The 17,681-nt window shown below is 42.0% G+C and overlaps 1 protein-coding gene across 9 annotated transcripts; it reads right to left on the reverse strand.

Moving 5' to 3' along the window:
* Positions 1 to 3,081: 3,081 nt before the first annotated feature.
* Positions 3,082 to 16,912, reverse strand: GJA3 (gap junction protein alpha 3). 9 transcript variants are annotated; one of them, XM_074535222.1, is made up of 5 exons: positions 16,568 to 16,912; positions 15,079 to 15,156; positions 14,777 to 14,867; positions 8,614 to 10,125; positions 3,082 to 5,735 (listed from the first exon to the last, which is right to left on the reverse strand). In XM_074535222.1, the coding sequence occupies exons 4-5, from the start codon at positions 10,106 to 10,108 to the stop codon at positions 5,599 to 5,601; spliced, it is 1,632 nt and encodes a 543-aa protein (XP_074391323.1). In that variant the 5' UTR covers positions 10,109 to 10,125; positions 14,777 to 14,867; positions 15,079 to 15,156; positions 16,568 to 16,912; the 3' UTR covers positions 3,082 to 5,598. The 9 variants fall into 9 exon arrangements, with proteins under 9 accessions (XP_074391323.1, XP_074391321.1, XP_074391320.1 ...); XM_074535220.1 differs by having other exon boundaries at positions 14,766 to 14,867; positions 16,568 to 16,911; XM_074535219.1 differs by having other exon boundaries at positions 14,777 to 14,976; positions 16,568 to 16,911.
* Between the last annotated feature and the right edge of the window lie 769 nt (positions 16,913 to 17,681).

The following is a 17,681-nucleotide window of genomic DNA, read 5'->3' on the forward strand; positions in this document are numbered from 1 at the left end:
AAAAGAGGCTCCACTCCAGTAAACAATAAAGAGCAGAGATTTTAAAAATACATCCTGAAAGTCAGATAGAATTCTCATGTAGGCCACAGCAAGAGGCTGGTGCAGACTGCATCCTTCTCCGTGCTACAAAATCCCAAAACACTGCAGTCACTAGTACAGCCCCATTCACAGACAAATGTAAATGTAGGCATTATTTTGTAGACTCCTGGTCAAGAATTTTGCTCTCAAAGCATTGAGCTGCACCACTTTAATTGAATACAGAGTTTAAAAGACTACAGGATGTAGAAATTCCAGAGGATCAGCCATGTGTGTTTCTGGTATCCCAGCCAGGCTGTCTTTGCTGCAGGTTTTTCTCCCATAATGAAAACGATTCTTTCCCTTAGAGTATCCATAATCCAAACACAGTGAGTTTGCTTAGGCAAAACCTCCTTAGCTGCTTACTTCTGCATTTTGTGCAGAACTTATATAGCAAACCCCACTACATAAGACATGCAAAGCAAACAGTAGGTTCCTCTGTGGGGCAGGATAGTTCAACCATAATTATCCCTTAGTCTCTGCTCAAAAGACCACAACATGCCTTAAAGCCAAAATCTTTAGAAAGTTTAATCTTCTCAGACAGGAGAGTGAGATATATGATAGCTGCTAATTGTTTGCTCTTCCTTTATAGTTTTCATTAAATTGAGTATAGACATAGAATCTATATTTTCACATGGAAAGTAAAGGTTTTATTTCACTGTATTCCATCAATTCACTGACTTTGGTGGATCCTGTGCAAACACAAGAAGAATGGATCCCAACGAAAAATGTATTGTCTTTCTGAGAGCCTGAACTTGTGAAGCCCTTTCTATTTTAAAAAAATCCCTAGAAACCATAGGAACTCTTTAAAAAGCCATGTCTCATGCTACTTAGAAATGCAAAGGTCTGGACATTTTAATATATTTTATCATACTTTCATGGGACAAATAAATGGTGAAGAACTTCAAGTATTTGATTTTTTTTTTCCCCTCAGGAGGCAACATCTAAGATTACAGAGATCTGTCTAAAAAAAGGTTAGAGATGGCTACATTAGTGATGCAAACACAGTGAGCCTGGGCACTTCTTTGTGACCTTGGTGTCAGTCTGCTCATTGCCACTGTCCATGGCACCAGGAACCTCAACTACATCTGTAGCCACTGTCATAAATGCTCCCTTAAAAACAAGGTGTGGCAAAAGTCCACACATTGAATACTGTTCTTCATGGACTAAACAAAGTTCTGACAGGCACTGTACTACTGCTAGTGACTCAAAGATACATAGACCACATACTGCAAAAAAAAAAAAAACAAACAAAAAGAGGTGACTACCACATAGAACAGTGTTTTGTTGCTATGTACCATTAATCTCTCTTTAAAAATGAAAACAAACCTTGCTCAATGAAGAACAGCTGGTGCAATCCAACTGTCCTACTAATGCATCAACAGTAATTAATGATACCTGTAATCCTAGCATAATATCACATAAAATGCTAAATCACCTGCTAAAATGTGTACTTCCTCAAACACCCTGTCTTCCTGGACTACGACACTCTGAGTAAAACAGTCTTTCCTAGGTCATCTTTATGAGAAAGCTCTCTTCAGTTTGTGGGTTTGGATAAGCATCTGCTTACTCTATTTTCTGCTGAAAATAGACACAAAGACAATTAGACTTGATGCACATCCAGTTGCCAACAGTGATCAAAATGTCAGAGCTATTAAGATCTCACTATCTGACATCTGTTTCCTTGAGAGGCAACATGTATTGCCTTCATTCCTATTCCAGCTACAGTGTGGGGAAACACAGATGGTGTTAGTTAAAGCCCATTCTTAGTGGAGCCACAGTGAAAATATTTGCTAAAGCCCAGCTGATTGTTCCTGTGCCAAATCCCTGGGAACAGCAGCAGCAGTACAGGGGTGTGTGGAATGCTGCTCATTTGGCTTTCAGCACAACTGTTCAGACACTTTCTGGAGCAGGTTGGAGAGTTCCCCCCAGCACACCTTTCATTGCTATCAGAATCTTGAGGGTGCCCTGACACAGCCGTGGATGAGGAGGGCACACTTCTCACGCTTTCTCCAGAAGCTCACATGAAGCTACCTTGCTCAGTGCGGCAGCAAGAAGCACCCACACCATCACAAAGGCCTTCAGAGACCAAGAGTAGCAACACTTGTATCTCCTACTCCAGTCAGAAATTCTTTAGAAACAGTGGATGGAAGGTGACAGTGGGGTGACTTTGTCCCAAGGGAGGGAGAGTCCATGAGCAAGCAGTGTCTGCACTGCTGATGCTCTCAGCTCCCTTGGGAGTATCTGTCTGTTCCTCAAGTGACAAAATGGTGAATATGCATCTAAGTAGAAAGCTTGCCAGGTATATTTGTAGCAAAAGGTGCTCTTGATTAGAGGCAAGTGAGTTATCAGCAAGTATTACCACACAACTTTATGCAATTCCTCAGTTTACTACTGCTAAGCACAATCTTTAGTACTACTCATACTGCCAGTCATCAGAGATACTGAACAGTCTGGTTTGCCATATGGATACATCAGGTAAAGCAGAGACAGCACTGCCTGAGCACAAGGAGGCACCAAAAAAATAAGCTTCACTGTACTCCCATGAGAGAGAAGCACTCAGTACTGCAGGGCAGAAACTATCTTGACCTGCCAGGTCCATGTAAGTGCTGCAGATAAAACAATGTTTTACAAAGCCTTCATACTTAACAGTTCTGGAAGACACACTTAAGTCTTGCCTACATTGCTGCTCTCCACAAGTAAAACTTCTCAGAAATCTGGCCCTGGCCTCTTCATGGGCCTAGACAATGTTCAGATTGACTTGCCTTTAGCATATTGTACATTCTCAGTGCAGAATTGAGTTACACTTCTGTGTGCTGAACTGTGAACATTCCTAGAAGGGGGCAAATCAGCAAATTTCAAATGCAGTGGACAGCCCACATTATCCCCAGTAAGGACACACTTTCCCTGCACTAAAACCCTTCATGCATTTATAGGTAATAGTCTCATGGCACAGAAGCTAGATGGTTAAATCAAAGTTAGTGAGTCAGCACTGGGGGGAAGGTGGGAGTCACTGCCAATGGCACACTGCATGAGATGAACAGTGACTCCTGTGTCAAGGCAGGAGCCAGGAGTGAAGCCTGGATTTGGTGGAAGGCAGAAGGAGACCTCCCACTGATGTCAAGGCGGTCAGCATTTCACCCTTGCATATGCTCAAGTGGGTCTTGCTCCCACGTGTCTTCTGGACTGTGAACTTCCTTTGAAGCCACTGGGAGTTCTGCAGGGAGAAGGTTTCAGCATCCAGTTTTCCAAGAGATGCAGTTCAGTGAGCACTTCACATGATGAAGCAGCAGTGTAAGTGATAAAGGGTGGGAGCTTACTCTTCTGTCTTACTCTTAGTATTTTAAAAGACCATCTACACAATCATGAAAATTTAATCTAGAAGAGACAATGCTGTGGTACAAAAAGTTTATTTAGTCACAATTTTGTAAACATATGAGGTAAATTAACGTTTACATCAACCTTCTTACAGAATTTAATATACAAGGCACTTCTCTGAAGACAGTACTGTTTGCTGGTTTTATTGTTACTACAAGTTCCTGACTGCCCAGAAAACTTGCTATGTTTATTGTCAGATTCCTTCATGTAAAAGACAAACATGTGGAAAGCAACAAGAAAGTTCTGAGTAAGTTTTCTTATGCATTAGAACCCTTTAACTGTGAGAAACAGTGGCAATGCAAATAGCAATGTACTCTCCACCTTAAAATATGCTCACCCATCTTGCATAACTCTTCAAGAACTGAAAGCTCTAGAATTAGATTGGCATCTTACAGCAAACTTAAAATGCAAATCTACAATTTCTTTAATACACCAGTGTTTTTAGTTTATGCAAAGAGTCCCATTGCCTTTAATGGTCTTATTTGCAAAAGTTAAAATAACTTGCATGAAATTGTATTTGCAGGCTCAGAACCATATTTTTGCCTAGAAAGCAAAACATTTAATTTATTTTTTGTAAAATCTTCTACAGTGTAAGAGTGCAGTGTTTATTCACAAGTACTTTGTTTGGAATTTTAAACCAGGCTGTAAATTTAGCTTGTAAAGGACATATGTCACAGCAAATTTTTGTCATTGAAGCTCTAAACACACAGGAAGGCATATGAACAAGAGTGAGCCTTAGTTTATTTGGCAATAATTGAATTCATGATGAAATTTTTTTCCCCCATGGTGTGCTCCCTATATATCCAATGCCCATATTTTAATTACACAGAGAAAGCTGATATTATGCATCAGTGATCAGGTTAAATTTAATGGTACTGCCTTATGTCTGAAGAGTTCCTGTGTTATAGTAAGACATTTCTCTCATGTTTAACACATTGGCAGAGTCATTCTTTTACTTCTTATACAAATGTAAACTTAGAAAGCAGTTTATTTCATCCAAATGTGCAATCTGAAATCAAAAACTGAATGTAAACTTCAGAAAATCAAAACTGCAAGAGCACACTTTTCAGAAGAATCAAAGTAAAACATTTGGAATTTTAAAAAAACCCAGCCTGTTCAAATCCATGGTGTTAGTATCTGTACAAAACAAAAAGACCTGGGGGCTCAACACTCTGCTCCTGCAGACTGCTGTTGTCCGCATGAACTCAGGGGAATACAACAGTTTGGAGCAGCTGAGGAGGTGGTCCCATGACTAACCAAAGAAGGACCTAAATAGTGATCTGATTTTTAAACCTTGCTTTTATTATTTTACTGATCCTACACTTATGTATTCATACCATAAAATAATCTTAAGAGCTGCAAAATGTCAGACATTTAATTAGCTCTAAGTGCCTTGTTGAACAAACAAATATACTGCAAAAGGAGTAGTACATCATACACCTGGTAACTTGTTCAAAGAGTATCTTTTTTCAGTTTTCTTTTCCATAGCTTACCTCAGCACATTTTTTAACTTCAAGTAAGAGAGAGAACAAGTCTTCCCACAATTATTCTACTCAAAGAGCAAAAATGAGTAGGTTTTTTTTTCAGTCTGCTTAATATCAGGCATGATTCTGTTCTGACTTCTGTTTTTGTGATAACTTACCTACTGGTTTTGTTTCTTAGCTGTGCACTTGAGGTCTTTCAGAATTGTGTTTGAACAGCCACATGACTGGGTTAAATCAGGGTATCGCCTGCTTCCAGTTCCCATGAAACTTTCTAATTAATTGACAGGAAAGAGTCAACAACTTAGAAATTAGCAGATATTTTTTGCCAATAGACTCTATTCTGCAAGTCAATGGATGTTTGTACGTATTTTCTAGAACTGTACAATTCTGCACAGAATTCAGCACTTGACTCACAGGACGTTGAATTCAGTGATTGTTCATGAGTAAAGATTGAAGTCCTCAAAATTGGCCACACCAGTAAGATTTTTCTTTCAACAAATCTGAATCCAGATGTGATGCAGCAACTACAAGCAGTTGTAAGCACTAAGGAAGAGTTCTGCCAAAACAGTTACCTGGGCTTAAATGAAGAAACAGTTACTGGACTCCAAATGAAACTGCAGGCAATGAAGAGGCGTGACGCTGCACAGTTACGTGATGGAACTTAAGCTGATCTTAAAAGCGCAACCTGTGAGTTGTAGCTTTGCTTTCTCAGACCAGGACTGCCTGGATGCAGAGGCTGCTCTCTCAGACTTCTCTTAGGGGTTGCAATAGAGTTACATTTCTCCCCCCGAGCTTCACCTAACAGGAAAAACCATCTTTTAGAGCTTTCCAATAGTTACTCTGGCTGAAAATACCATATATTCCACAAAAGCATCTGAACTTTCTGCAGGTCTAACCACACACATTAACTTGAAAAGGTCAGCCTAGGTCTCAGTTGACACTAAGTTAAATCCATCTCTCTTATTATTTTTTATATACAAATATGGATGCAATCCTGCAGGACACACTCTGTGAGGGTAGAACTAAAGTAAGGGCTGCAAGATGCAGAGCCCCATCAAACATCATCAGTTTTGCTCTCAGGAAGTGATATTTAAAAGCACACATTCCAGGTGGTCTGGTTTATATAAATACCCTCCAGAAAGACTTGGACTTCATTCTTCAGAAACACAGAACAAAGGAAAATGTAGCCCATAAACTCCAATGTACTAAAACACAGAGATGCATATATTGCATTATTTCAGCACTGTAGTTAACTGGCATTTATCAAAACTTACAAAACTGCTACTATAGATGCTAGTAAATCTTAAAATTTTGAATCATAATCTCCGTTTACATCTAGGCAACTTCATCAACTTTAGTCTATGTTTAGCATAGTTGCATGGATACAATAGAAATCAGAACTTGGCTTTTAGTTTTCTGGCAGAAAATGTTTTTATGGCTTGTAACACAGAAAATCCACGAGAGAATGCCTGAAGCTGAATACTGAATAATAAATATCTTTACTGTACTACTACACATCGACTTTTAATGCAGTGGCTGCCCTAAAGATCCATGGAAGCAGAAGGACTTCTCCTCACCTGGTTCAACACAAGCAGGACAAGGAAGTCATGAGACAACATGCCCAAAGCTTGCAGAACAGTGCTTCTGATCATAAGAAGCTCATTGTGACTACTCAGAAAGCAGTAAAAATGTTTAATCTTGTGTGGTGGGAATATATTTTGACTGTTGAATAAAATAAGCATGCTCAGGGAAACATTTAACGCCAGAAATAACTGGTAATGTGAACTACTTGCTACAGGTTGACCCTGCTTTGCCTGAGTAAGGACTGCACTGCCAGGCCAAACACTTGGAAGATGCAAAGGGTTATCCCAGTGTGTTTAATTGCTCTTTTCCAGTTACAGTACGCTGGATTTACAGCAGCAACAGGACTGGCTCCAAGCTTTAGTTCTTTTGGATTTTGCTTAGAACAGAAGCTGGGCTTAAATCTGTATTCCTTTTGTACTGAAACTCTCCTGAGCCTATTCAGGCATGCAGAATTCTAACATCTTGTTTAGGAGGGAATAAAGGACAAAGTCTGTTGAAAGGAAAGATGCACCTTAGAAAAAAACCGCTAGTACTTTCCTTCACCCATTTTTAAGGGACACACACATTTTTCAAAAGCAGGATTTCAATGTCTTTTCTAAGGCCCAAAATCTATATTTCTTCTGGCTCCCAAAACTTCATGGGACTGTTAGTCTTGTTTGAATAAGGCCTGCAAGATCCACTCCCAAATCTTGCTCTTTGTTAAACTGAACAAAGGAAATTCTGAAAGTGACTTCAGTTGGATTCAGACCCTTCAGCCACCACATTGCCCAGATATTTTAGCCACTTTATCTGCAATACAATATTATCTAAGTCTGTGTTCACTGACCTAAAGACACTACAGATTGATGTTAAAGGGTACACAACAGGAAATAATGTTGATTTGGGAATTTCACCATTAGTAAGTTTTTTTCCTCTTACATTTTCTTGTAAGATCAAAGATCAAATTAAAATTATTAAGTACACAGTCAAGTAACTTTAAACCTACAGATTATTCTCAAAATGTTCAAATACTCAAAAATAAGCACTCAAGTTCACTTCTAAAAAGCATTTTTACAACAAACTTATGCTGATATCTAACAGTCTAAAATGCAGAGACTTTATCCTAATTGTCTGTCCATGGGCAATGTATGGAGCCACATGTGTATTGAAATCATAATCCTCGCTTTCTGAAGAGAAATTGTTCTGTGTAATAATTTCCAAGGTGTGGTTTGAATTCCTGTCCTCCTGTAAGCAATTTTAGAAGTCAGCTAAAATTATAGTCAAACATGCTCAAACATATTTGCAGGCTTATAAACATGGTGTTATCATGGTTGGCAAACACTGGATAGAAGGTCAAACTGAACACTTCCTAAGAGGTCAAGAGTGGAAAAAAAAAAATTATGGAAAGAAGAACCTCAAAAATCTATTCCAGGGGTTCCCTAAACTTTGCCTGGCCAAGGACAGCATTGGTGACTTGCCATGAACACAAAGGCTCATAAGGCACATTATGTGGAAGAAACTGAGTTACATTTGGCAAGTTGGTCCGTAGACACAACAAGTGCCAAGAGGCAATATACCACCCTGATGTTTGCTATAGGGCTACATAAGATTTAAGAGGAAGAAAGTAAGTCATTGCAGCTGCTCATGAAGAGCTTCTGGGAAAGAGCTGAAGTGAAGGCAAGGGCAGGAGGGAGATGACAGCCAGGTGCACGGGCACCAGGGATATTAACATTTTTCTCAGATGGAAGTCAGCCTCAGGGCACACGACCAGCTACCATCACCATCTGTAATCTGTGCAGGCCTCCCCTACAGCTGCCCTTGAGGGATCTGCTGTGAACATGAAGGAAAGCGGGACTGCTTCCCTGGCCCACGGGCTGCGCTTCGGTCACCCCTGACCTATTAGAAAATGTTGATAATTTTCCCCACTACAACTCACAGAGTGCAAAAACAGCAAGCGTCTAAGTTTGAAGCCCAGGCCTCCTCACCCACGCCAGGCCTGGCCTCCCCAGGCAGCTCCCCTGCCCACTCCGCCTTCCAGCGCCCGCTCCCCGAGCAGGGCGACCGCCTCACACGGCCAGGTCGTCTGACCGGGCTCTGCAGCTGCTCGACTTACTGGCCCTGCTCAGGCGCCGCGTGTCTACGAGCAGCGGCGGCTCGTGCATCTCCACCGTGGTGCAGGCGGCCGACACGGGCCGTGCCCCTGACAGCTCCACCTCGCCCTCCACATCCCACTTGCTGCCACTCGCCCCGCTCAGGCTGGTGCTGCTGCCGCTGTTGGCTGCGGCGATGGGCAGCACGGCCGGGGGTGGGAGTAGCTGCTCCAGTGGCTCTTCCTGCTCAGGAAGGGGATGCCGGACGCTGCTGGGGGTAGAGGAACCTGCTGAGCTGGAGGAAACCTTCCCCTGCTGCTCAGCTGCCATGTTGACCCAGTTCTGCTCAGATGTCAGGGCACGGCTGCCGCTGTTGAAGTAGTTGACGAAGGCTGGCGTGGGTGTGGGTATGGGGGTCGGGATGGTGACGGGAGTGGAGATGGGTGTGGGAGTCACAGCACGGTGCCTCTCCTCAGGAACTTGCGGAGCAGCGGGGTAGCTCGCCATGGACGTCGTGTTGGAGGGGGGCCGCGGCCTTGGAGCAGCTGTAGCATAGTATGATGCCATGGTCACTGGGGCCAGCAGCGGTGTGACAGCACGGGTGTCAGGCAGAACAGGGGCCGGCGTGGCAGTCGTGACCACCACAGGTGGTGCTGGCGGCGGCAGGGAAACAGGTTTGGACTCCCCTGTTACCATAACTGGAGTCATTGTTGCGACAGGCATCTCTAGGATGTACTGACTCGTCATGCCCTGCTTAAGCTTCTTCCACCCCAGGTGATATATCTCAAGCATGTTCAGCAGCAGGGAGACTGAGGCCACCACCAACATGAAGATGATGAAGATCGTCTTCTCAGTGGGCCTCGAGATGAAGCAGTCCACAGTGTGTGGACAAGGTGAGCGGCTGCACTGGTAAACTGGCTTTAGCTCGAAGCCATATAGGAAGTACTGGCCCACAATGAAGCCCACCTCAAACAGTGTCTTGAATATGATATTGAAGACATAAGTACGGAGCAAGGCACCTCCCATACGGATTCTACCACGTTCATCACGGATTGGGAGCTTCTCCTTCCCCCTTTTGACAATAGGTTGATCTTTGACATTATTGCTGCCTCCTCCACCACCGCTGCCAGATGCTGCTGCTGCTACTGGGTAGTTGCCATCTTTGCTGCTCCCTTTCTTTTTCAGCTCCTCCTTCTCTTTCCTCTTCTCCTCCATGCGTACAATGTGCAGGACATGGCCCAGGTAGATGAGGGTTGGAGTGGAGACAAAAATGATCTGCAGCACCCAGAAGCGGATGTGAGAAATGGGGAAGGCTTTGTCATAGCAAACATTTTCGCAACCAGGTTGCTGAGTGTTGCATGTAAAGTCCGACTGCTCGTCTCCCCAGACCTCCTCAGCAGCAGCCCCCAGCACCAGGATCCTGAAGATAAACAGTACCGTCAGCCAAACCTTGCCAATAACCGTGGAGTGCTCCTGCGCATTCTCTAACAGTCTCCCCAGAAAGCTCCAGTCACCCATTGCTTCAGATTCCTAACCTACAACAAGAACATCAGAGCAATTAGAGCAATGTTAAAACATCTTGGAATTGCACAGCACTGGGGCAGAACAGATTGATCCCAGACAAACTATATTTCTTATCTTGCTTTTGCAGAATATTGCACACATACATTAAGAACTAGATAACCCTGAGACCACGCAACCACAGGCTTTGGTAAGCACAGAAGGGAGATGTTTAAAATGATCTCACAGAGCCCATATAGGCTTATACACAACTGGCAAGAAGGATTTGTAAGTTAGAATTTGTACAAGATTTAAATATTTAAAATAACGTTATTTCTGTTTCCTCTGTCTGAGATGGCTCTATCTGCTCCTGCTTTTATTTAGAAAAGAACAGGTAGAAGCCAGATCAATTAAATTAAGCCAGATCAATTAAGAATAAGGCTGCTATTAATGAAACTGCACTGGTATCCTGAGTGTGATGCTAAGTTTGCCTAACTCTAATAATTTTATTGTTATCAGAACTTATTTATTCCAGCAATCAGGAAGTTAGTAATGGAACTCTGCTATTTTCAAGCTCTACAAACACAGAAAAATGATTACTCAAAACCAATGGAATTTACAGTTGAATTTTGCAATTTGTACAACTCAACAAGCATGTTCTTAAAGCCTAATCATATTTGAATTTATTTTTAAAAAAACCCAGACATTTTAATAACTTGAAATATTGGGAAGAATGACAAATTCTGCACAAGGAATGGTGAAAAGGTTTCTGTGCTATTTCCCCTACTGTCCTGGCAGTTTGTGTTACTGAACCATAACTACTGCAACATCATTAAAACCAAACAAAACAAAACAAAAAAACCAAAACAACAAACTCAAGGTCACTTCAGCAACTATAATACAGATATTTTCTTGGAAAAAAACAGAATTACATCCTGTGACCTTATTTCTGTGACAAACAACTGGCATATATTCTCAGCAGTTTCCACCAATTCACGCATGATGGGCCTCCCAAGTCCAATTCTAGGCAGAGACACAATTGCTGATTTGGAAAGGCCCAAAGTGTGAGATTTTTTTTAATATCAGATTCCTCACAAGCTTCCTCCAATTGAGAAACAAGAGAAAACTCCTGGTATCACTTCTCTTATCCTTGGCCTGTTCCTAACTGGATTATATGTAAGAATACTGGAATATATATAAGTGCAATTCATTCCCCAAATAAACTCACTTCTATATTTTATATATCAACCTTCAACTAAAAACAAAATTAAAAAATTTGCTTTCAGCTAACTTCAATACCTTCAGAAATACTTGTATCATAGTTGTAATTCAGATTTAACAATTAGCATAGAGTAAAAACCACTATCAGAAAAGTAAATATCTTCTTGTTTAAAAATCTTAGAATATTTTTTATATAACTTAATTACACCTTACTATGCTTATACTTTTTATCCAAACACCTGGGTGTCTTACAATTCCTGAGAAAAAACTTGTTCATGGCTACAGCTAAGAATTTACAACTGAAGAAGTGTACTATTCTCATCATTATACTAAAGTAATTTCCAGCAATTATGACACTGGTTTTCCAAAATAAGTACTTCCAAAGTCTATCCTGAGCTTCTTTCAGGCTTTTAGTTAGGCAATGAAAGAAATTAAATTTATTTAAGGTACTTTTTTGTAACTTGATTTTACTGTGAGGCAATGAAATATCTATAACTGTAGAGCAGTATGCTTTCATACAAAAAGCAACAACACACCCATTAGTATTTTGCAGTTCTATAAATCCTGGTATACTAACTCATTTTTCATCACACTAAGTTAATTTAATAAAAACTCCCCCTAAAAATACATCTTGGATATTCTTCAAAAATGCATTCCCTTTAATATAAGTGAATTCTTTTTCCAATATAAAATGATAAACCAGAAACTGTACTAACAACAAAATACTAATTTTTGTGTGTATGTTCCCTGTCCTGAAATTTTTTTTTAATTCAGATTCTTTTTGATAAGTGTATTTTTCCTCCTCTTAAAACAGTAGCCCAAAGCTGAATAAATTTTGTTATAGCATTTTCATAGTCTTAATTAAGTATGTTTATATTACTTTAAAATTTAACCATCCATCTTAATGTTGTAAGGTTTAAAATATTTTGGATAGTTAAGTAATTTTAATCTTGACAAATAATAATTTTTACAGCAGTAATGAATTAATTTTATACTTTTTTTTACTCAAAATCATTTGAAGATATACCCCGTTTAGTTCCAGCTTTGAACAGAATTAACTGTTGTTCGGGCATGTTCTCATTATAAGTGGGAAAATGTAGGAAAAGCAAAATAAATAATGTGATATTTGATGGATTAAAGAAGCTTAGCATAAACCCAAGTTTATTATTTCCTTTCTCTGCTATATTTTGCATTATTCTGTGCCTCTCAGTTCAATACTCTCTGCCTCACTCTTTATTTTCCATCCAGATAAAACAAAATAGGCAGCTCAGGTACTGAGCAGGCAATGATGTCTACAATGAAAACAGGATGTTTTGTGCTTTTCTGAGAATTTATCTAGTGATTAACAGAAGAACATTAACAATTTTTAGAAGTTAAAATGACAAATAATAAATCCATCTAACTTAATCATTCTCCAATCACTAACACTGTTCAAGATTTTTTTTCTTTTTACTACAGGTCAGCAATGTCCAGGCTGAGTTAATTCAGGACACCACAGACATGACACAATGCACTTCTCAGAGGATACATGTAAAAAAAGCTATTTTAGTGCTTACATTAGCTATAATATTTATTTCTGTGTATTAGAGTGCAAATTCATCCTGCACACCAAGACAAAATGTTTAAACCATGAGCAGACACTTCACAGCATCTCGGCTGCACAGAGGTGTAAAGTCTCAGTGTATGAATTGCAGCAACTGCTGCCGTCACCACAAATGTGTCTTGTCCATAGTACATAAATACTGGAAGGACATTTTTTCCAAGGGCAATGCAAAGTTACATATCTCCACAGGCTGGAGAGTTCCCAGAAATCCAGGTCCCGTGTCTTTCTTCACTGTCAATACATTCTTCAGTAAGCAATTCTTAAGGCCAATGTAACTCATCCTAAAATCACACCAACAACTGCAAAGGGGTGGCTTGATACAAATCATTATTAAATCACATTAAATGAAAACAGAAGGTTCACAATGCTCAGAGACTATTTGATTTTTCCCTAGTGAGTTCAAGAATACCTATGTCTAAATTTAAACAGCCACAACTCAATATTTTAGCTGAGAATATCCCAAGCTTGCTTTTGTAGTATTACATAAAATTCAACTGTATAGAATTACTTTCAGTGCTACAGAGACAGGCAACTCTTAAGACCTAATCTTCAAAAAGGATTGTGAAAGGAGACATTTTTTCTTTTTGCGCTTGGAAAAAAACGCAGATTACGAAATGAAACATCTTTATCTGCATTTCATTACGTCCATGAATACCCACAAGGGAATGACAGAGAATCTGTCTCAGGAAACAATCTAATCCAACAGTATGAGAAGCAAGGACTTGATGAACCTTCATATCATTTAATAAGAACTGGGAGTCTTGTATTATTTGGCATATTCTGTTGTACTGTATTTCTTGTATTAGAAAATAATTCCTTTGAGACCACACTGAAAAATGGACACTCATAAAAACTGGCAAGGCATTTAAGAATCAATGTTGTGTTATTAATTACTAGTTTAGTACATGCACAAACACACTTTGCACATAACAAAGAGAACAAGCAAGCAAGAATAAATTTTAGAAGCTACAATGTCATATCTATCCCTCTGCAGGAGAAGAATAATTATAATGTGACACTGACAAACTTTCCAGTTATTTTTATTTCTGATGATGTCACTGACGAGGCTCATCACTATGTGTACTAGGTGTGAAAAATTCTGTTATTTATAAATTTACTCAACATGCACATATTTATGTGTTTGTATACACATATGAACACAAATAAGTACACGGCTGTACTACATATATTACCAGATTATGACACTTGATGTATTTATGATTTTATTATACTGGTATATCCAAAAGATGTCCCATAACAAATATTTAGAAACTTAACAGATATCCTTGTCAGAATACAATTTCTTAAATTCGGGCCACATTTCCTTTAATTTCTTGTGACAGTCTAAACACTCGGGATTTAGATTTTTTCTTCAAAATTATATCTACTTTATAAAATAGTATGACAAAAAAAACAAAAAAAAAAGCTGTGAAAACAACTTGCAATATTTACTTTGTTTTTACACCAAACAATCAGGAATCTCCACCACTACCAGGTTCTTAACTTTGCTAACTTAAATGAGACAAAAGCAGTCATCCTGCAGAAAGTCTGCAGCGTGACCATGTACTTCCAGACAAACTGGCATATGTGCAGGCACAGAATGAGCTACTATTATTTCCAGTGAAACTTAATGGCATTTGGCCATGTACATGTATATGAAGCACAATGGTGAGTGTTTCATAAATCACAATAGAGGTTTCACAGTTCATTTTGTAAACTTCTTTCAACGAGGATTTGAAAAATACCTTTCTTCATGCTCCCAGCGTCATACTTTCAGACACATCTATCACCACTCTCATTGTATTTTAAACACTTGTTAAAAATTAATTCCTTAACTGATCTTGTTATTACCTTGAACTTACTTTACTGCTATGGAGCCTCCTCCTTACATCCAAGGCAAAACTTCTTTAGACTTCTTCTTGACTCCACTTGACCTCTGAGTGAAAGTTTGGCCTGAGTAAAGGAAAAGCGCGAGGAGTGCAGGGCTGAGCCCAGAGGAGAGCTACACCCCACCTGTTAAACTCCCCTCTTCCCTGCTGGAGCCCCTGCCCTGATTCATTACCTGCAGGAGAAAAACAGGAACAAAAAGCAACCCCTTTTCTCCCCCAGAATACTCAAATGCCATCTTAGAGCTCTAGGTGGGAAGGAAAAGACAGTGACTTACCAGTAAAGCTGAAAGGTGTGAAGGGTGTGGAGCTACCGGAGGACTGCGGAACAGCCGTGGAGCATGAGGGCTGCAGTCCTACATCCCGAGCGAGTGAAGCATGAATGAGACAGAGCTGTCAGGTGCCCACACGCCATCAGCCACACAGATGTAAAAACTGCGCCGTGAGGAGTGTCCCGCCCCCCGCCCCAGACACACAAAGGGAAGATAAGCCTTTCTGCCATCCAAAGACTCAAGACCCTTTTTTACTGCAGAAAAGCAGGGACTCCAACATTTGAGTACCTGTCTGAGAGGACTTCAGGTAAGTTAAAGTAACTGCAAGGGAGACCCTGTTCAAACTCCTCAAAGTACACTTTTATACTATAGAAACAATTTAATTTTTTTTCCACTTTAATTCTAAAATGTTCCAGCAGGATTCTCTCATTTACCTTTAAATAAAAGAGGTAAATACCTCTAGTATCTCTGACTACTCAGTTCAATTCATTTTTCATATCTAGGTCAGTATTTTAAAGACCTAACACACTAAGGATTTCTAATAACATGCCAGGCTTATATGATTTCTTCAGCGAGTCAGGAACGAACCCAAAAATTTTTTGCCTACAGGAAAAAAAAGGACACAAATGAAAACAACTTTTTTTGCTTGTAACACTGGCAAATTTTTACTTCATCAAGCTTCATACCTTCCTAAGAATATTTATTCACCTCAATACTTTGCATCACTTGTGAGTTCTAAGTGAACAATGAGTAACTGGCACGTTTTGGTAACTCTCGGACCAAAGATGTGAACAGAGTGAGGTAAATGCAGGGAGGCCACCTGGCCGTTTTCCCCACTATCAGTAGAAAGCGTTCTTTCTACTGAAAGTAGATCAGTGTCAGTGGAACCCCAGAACCATCTCGGGTTATGCTTGTGAACTCCATCATTCTGTGCAGCACCACTTACAACGCTGAAAGAAATTCTGGCTCTGCTTTATATTTAAGTCTTAACTTTACTCCAAGTGCAAAACTGGCTGGAAATGCATATCAGTGTTCACATGCTAGTGACAACTTTTAAGGAAGACATTACACGTTCCTACACAACCATCCTGGATATTAATACTTGTTACTTTGTCCTCCACTGCATCTTCTGAGGTACTTGGCGAGGTTAGGACACTTCTCCCTGCCACACCAGGCTCAGTTACCGTCCCGTCTGCGAGCGCCGCTGCCTGCACACGGTTCCCTGGGAGCGGCAGGGACAGCGGGACACTCGCGCCAGGGTCCCTCAGGAAGGTACACGGAGCAGCAGGGGCCACGACCGGCCCCTGCCACGACTCCTCCTCAGTAGGACGAGCAGGCTGGGCCCCGCCCTGCCCTTCCCTGGCGCCCATCCCACGGCCGGGGGACACGGCGAGCGGGCAGAGGCCCGGGCAGGCTCCCGCCCCCGGCGTGCCCGCGTCCCCTGTGCCGGCCCTGCCCGGCGGCGAGCGGCGCAGCCCAGGCCCGCTCTACTTACGCTTGGCGGGAGGAAGGCTTTGTAAAGCAGCAAGGGCGCGACTCCTTTCGAAGAGTCCGGGCGGAGACGTCGCATAGGTCGCTTAAGCAGGGGGAAGAGGCGCCCCCAAACTCGGCTGGGCTGTGGCAGAAGCGGCGGGGCGGGGCGGGCGGCGCCTGCAGCCCCTGCCCATCCCCTGCCCAGCGCCGTGCCCTGCGCCCTGCCTGCTGCTGCCCGCCCAGCCCGTGCCCTGCGCCCTGCCTTCTGCACTGCCTGGTGCCCTGCCTGCTGCTGCCCGCGCTCCCCGCCCGGGGCCGGCACCTCTGGCGGCCGCGCCGCAGCCCCCGGGCACCCGGCCCTCCCTCTGCCCTCCCCTCCCCGCCTCCCGCCGCGGCTCCACACGGGACGGGCCGGGCCGGCAGCCCCTCTCCTCACCCGGGAGGCTCCACGCGGATTGTCTCCCTGAATTTTAAAATGTTTGTCACTGTGCAGATGGCCCATCCCACCTCCGCGGGATTTCCTAAGGGATAAAAGAGTTTATTTCCCGCCGAGGATAGAAGCGTGAGAACGCCCTCCCCGCGCCGCCGGAGCCGCTGCCCGCTCGGAGGGCGCCGAGCCCCGGCCGCCGAATGCGCTGCCCTCCGTCAGGTGTCAGAGATACCTGAGCAAAAGGGGGGGAAAAAAGCCCTAAAGAACCGAACGGCTTTTTCACCAAAACGTGGGTTTTCTCTCTGAGAGCGGATAAACCTTGCAGGTGGTGCCTGTGTGTCCGGCATGGAAAGCCCCCCAAAGGGCTGCCAACCCCTTTTTTTCTTTCCCTCAGACCCTTCCTCAGTCAGGATCAGCCATCAAGCTGTTGTGCGCAGAACTTTTGGAAAAAGAAAAAACAAAATTCCTCCAAAACAGAGATCAGTTGTCACTGTTCTAAAAGTTATTATTTAAAAGTAGCTCTTGACATTTTCAGCATAAGTATTCAAAAATACTACTATCACCTATATTTTGGTTAGGCTTTCGTGTGTTCTGTGGTGTTGCCCCAGGGAAAGGAAAACAGCCACACAGCCTGGGCAGCATCTAAAGCAGAGTGGGAGGTGGTTCTGCTCAAAGCAGGTCCAGGGAGGTGACATCTCCCTGGCTG

This window comes from Zonotrichia albicollis, chromosome 2, assembly GCF_047830755.1.
Source record: "Zonotrichia albicollis isolate bZonAlb1 chromosome 2, bZonAlb1.hap1, whole genome shotgun sequence".
In the NCBI taxonomy this organism is placed as follows: Eukaryota; Metazoa; Chordata; class Aves; order Passeriformes; family Passerellidae; genus Zonotrichia; species Zonotrichia albicollis.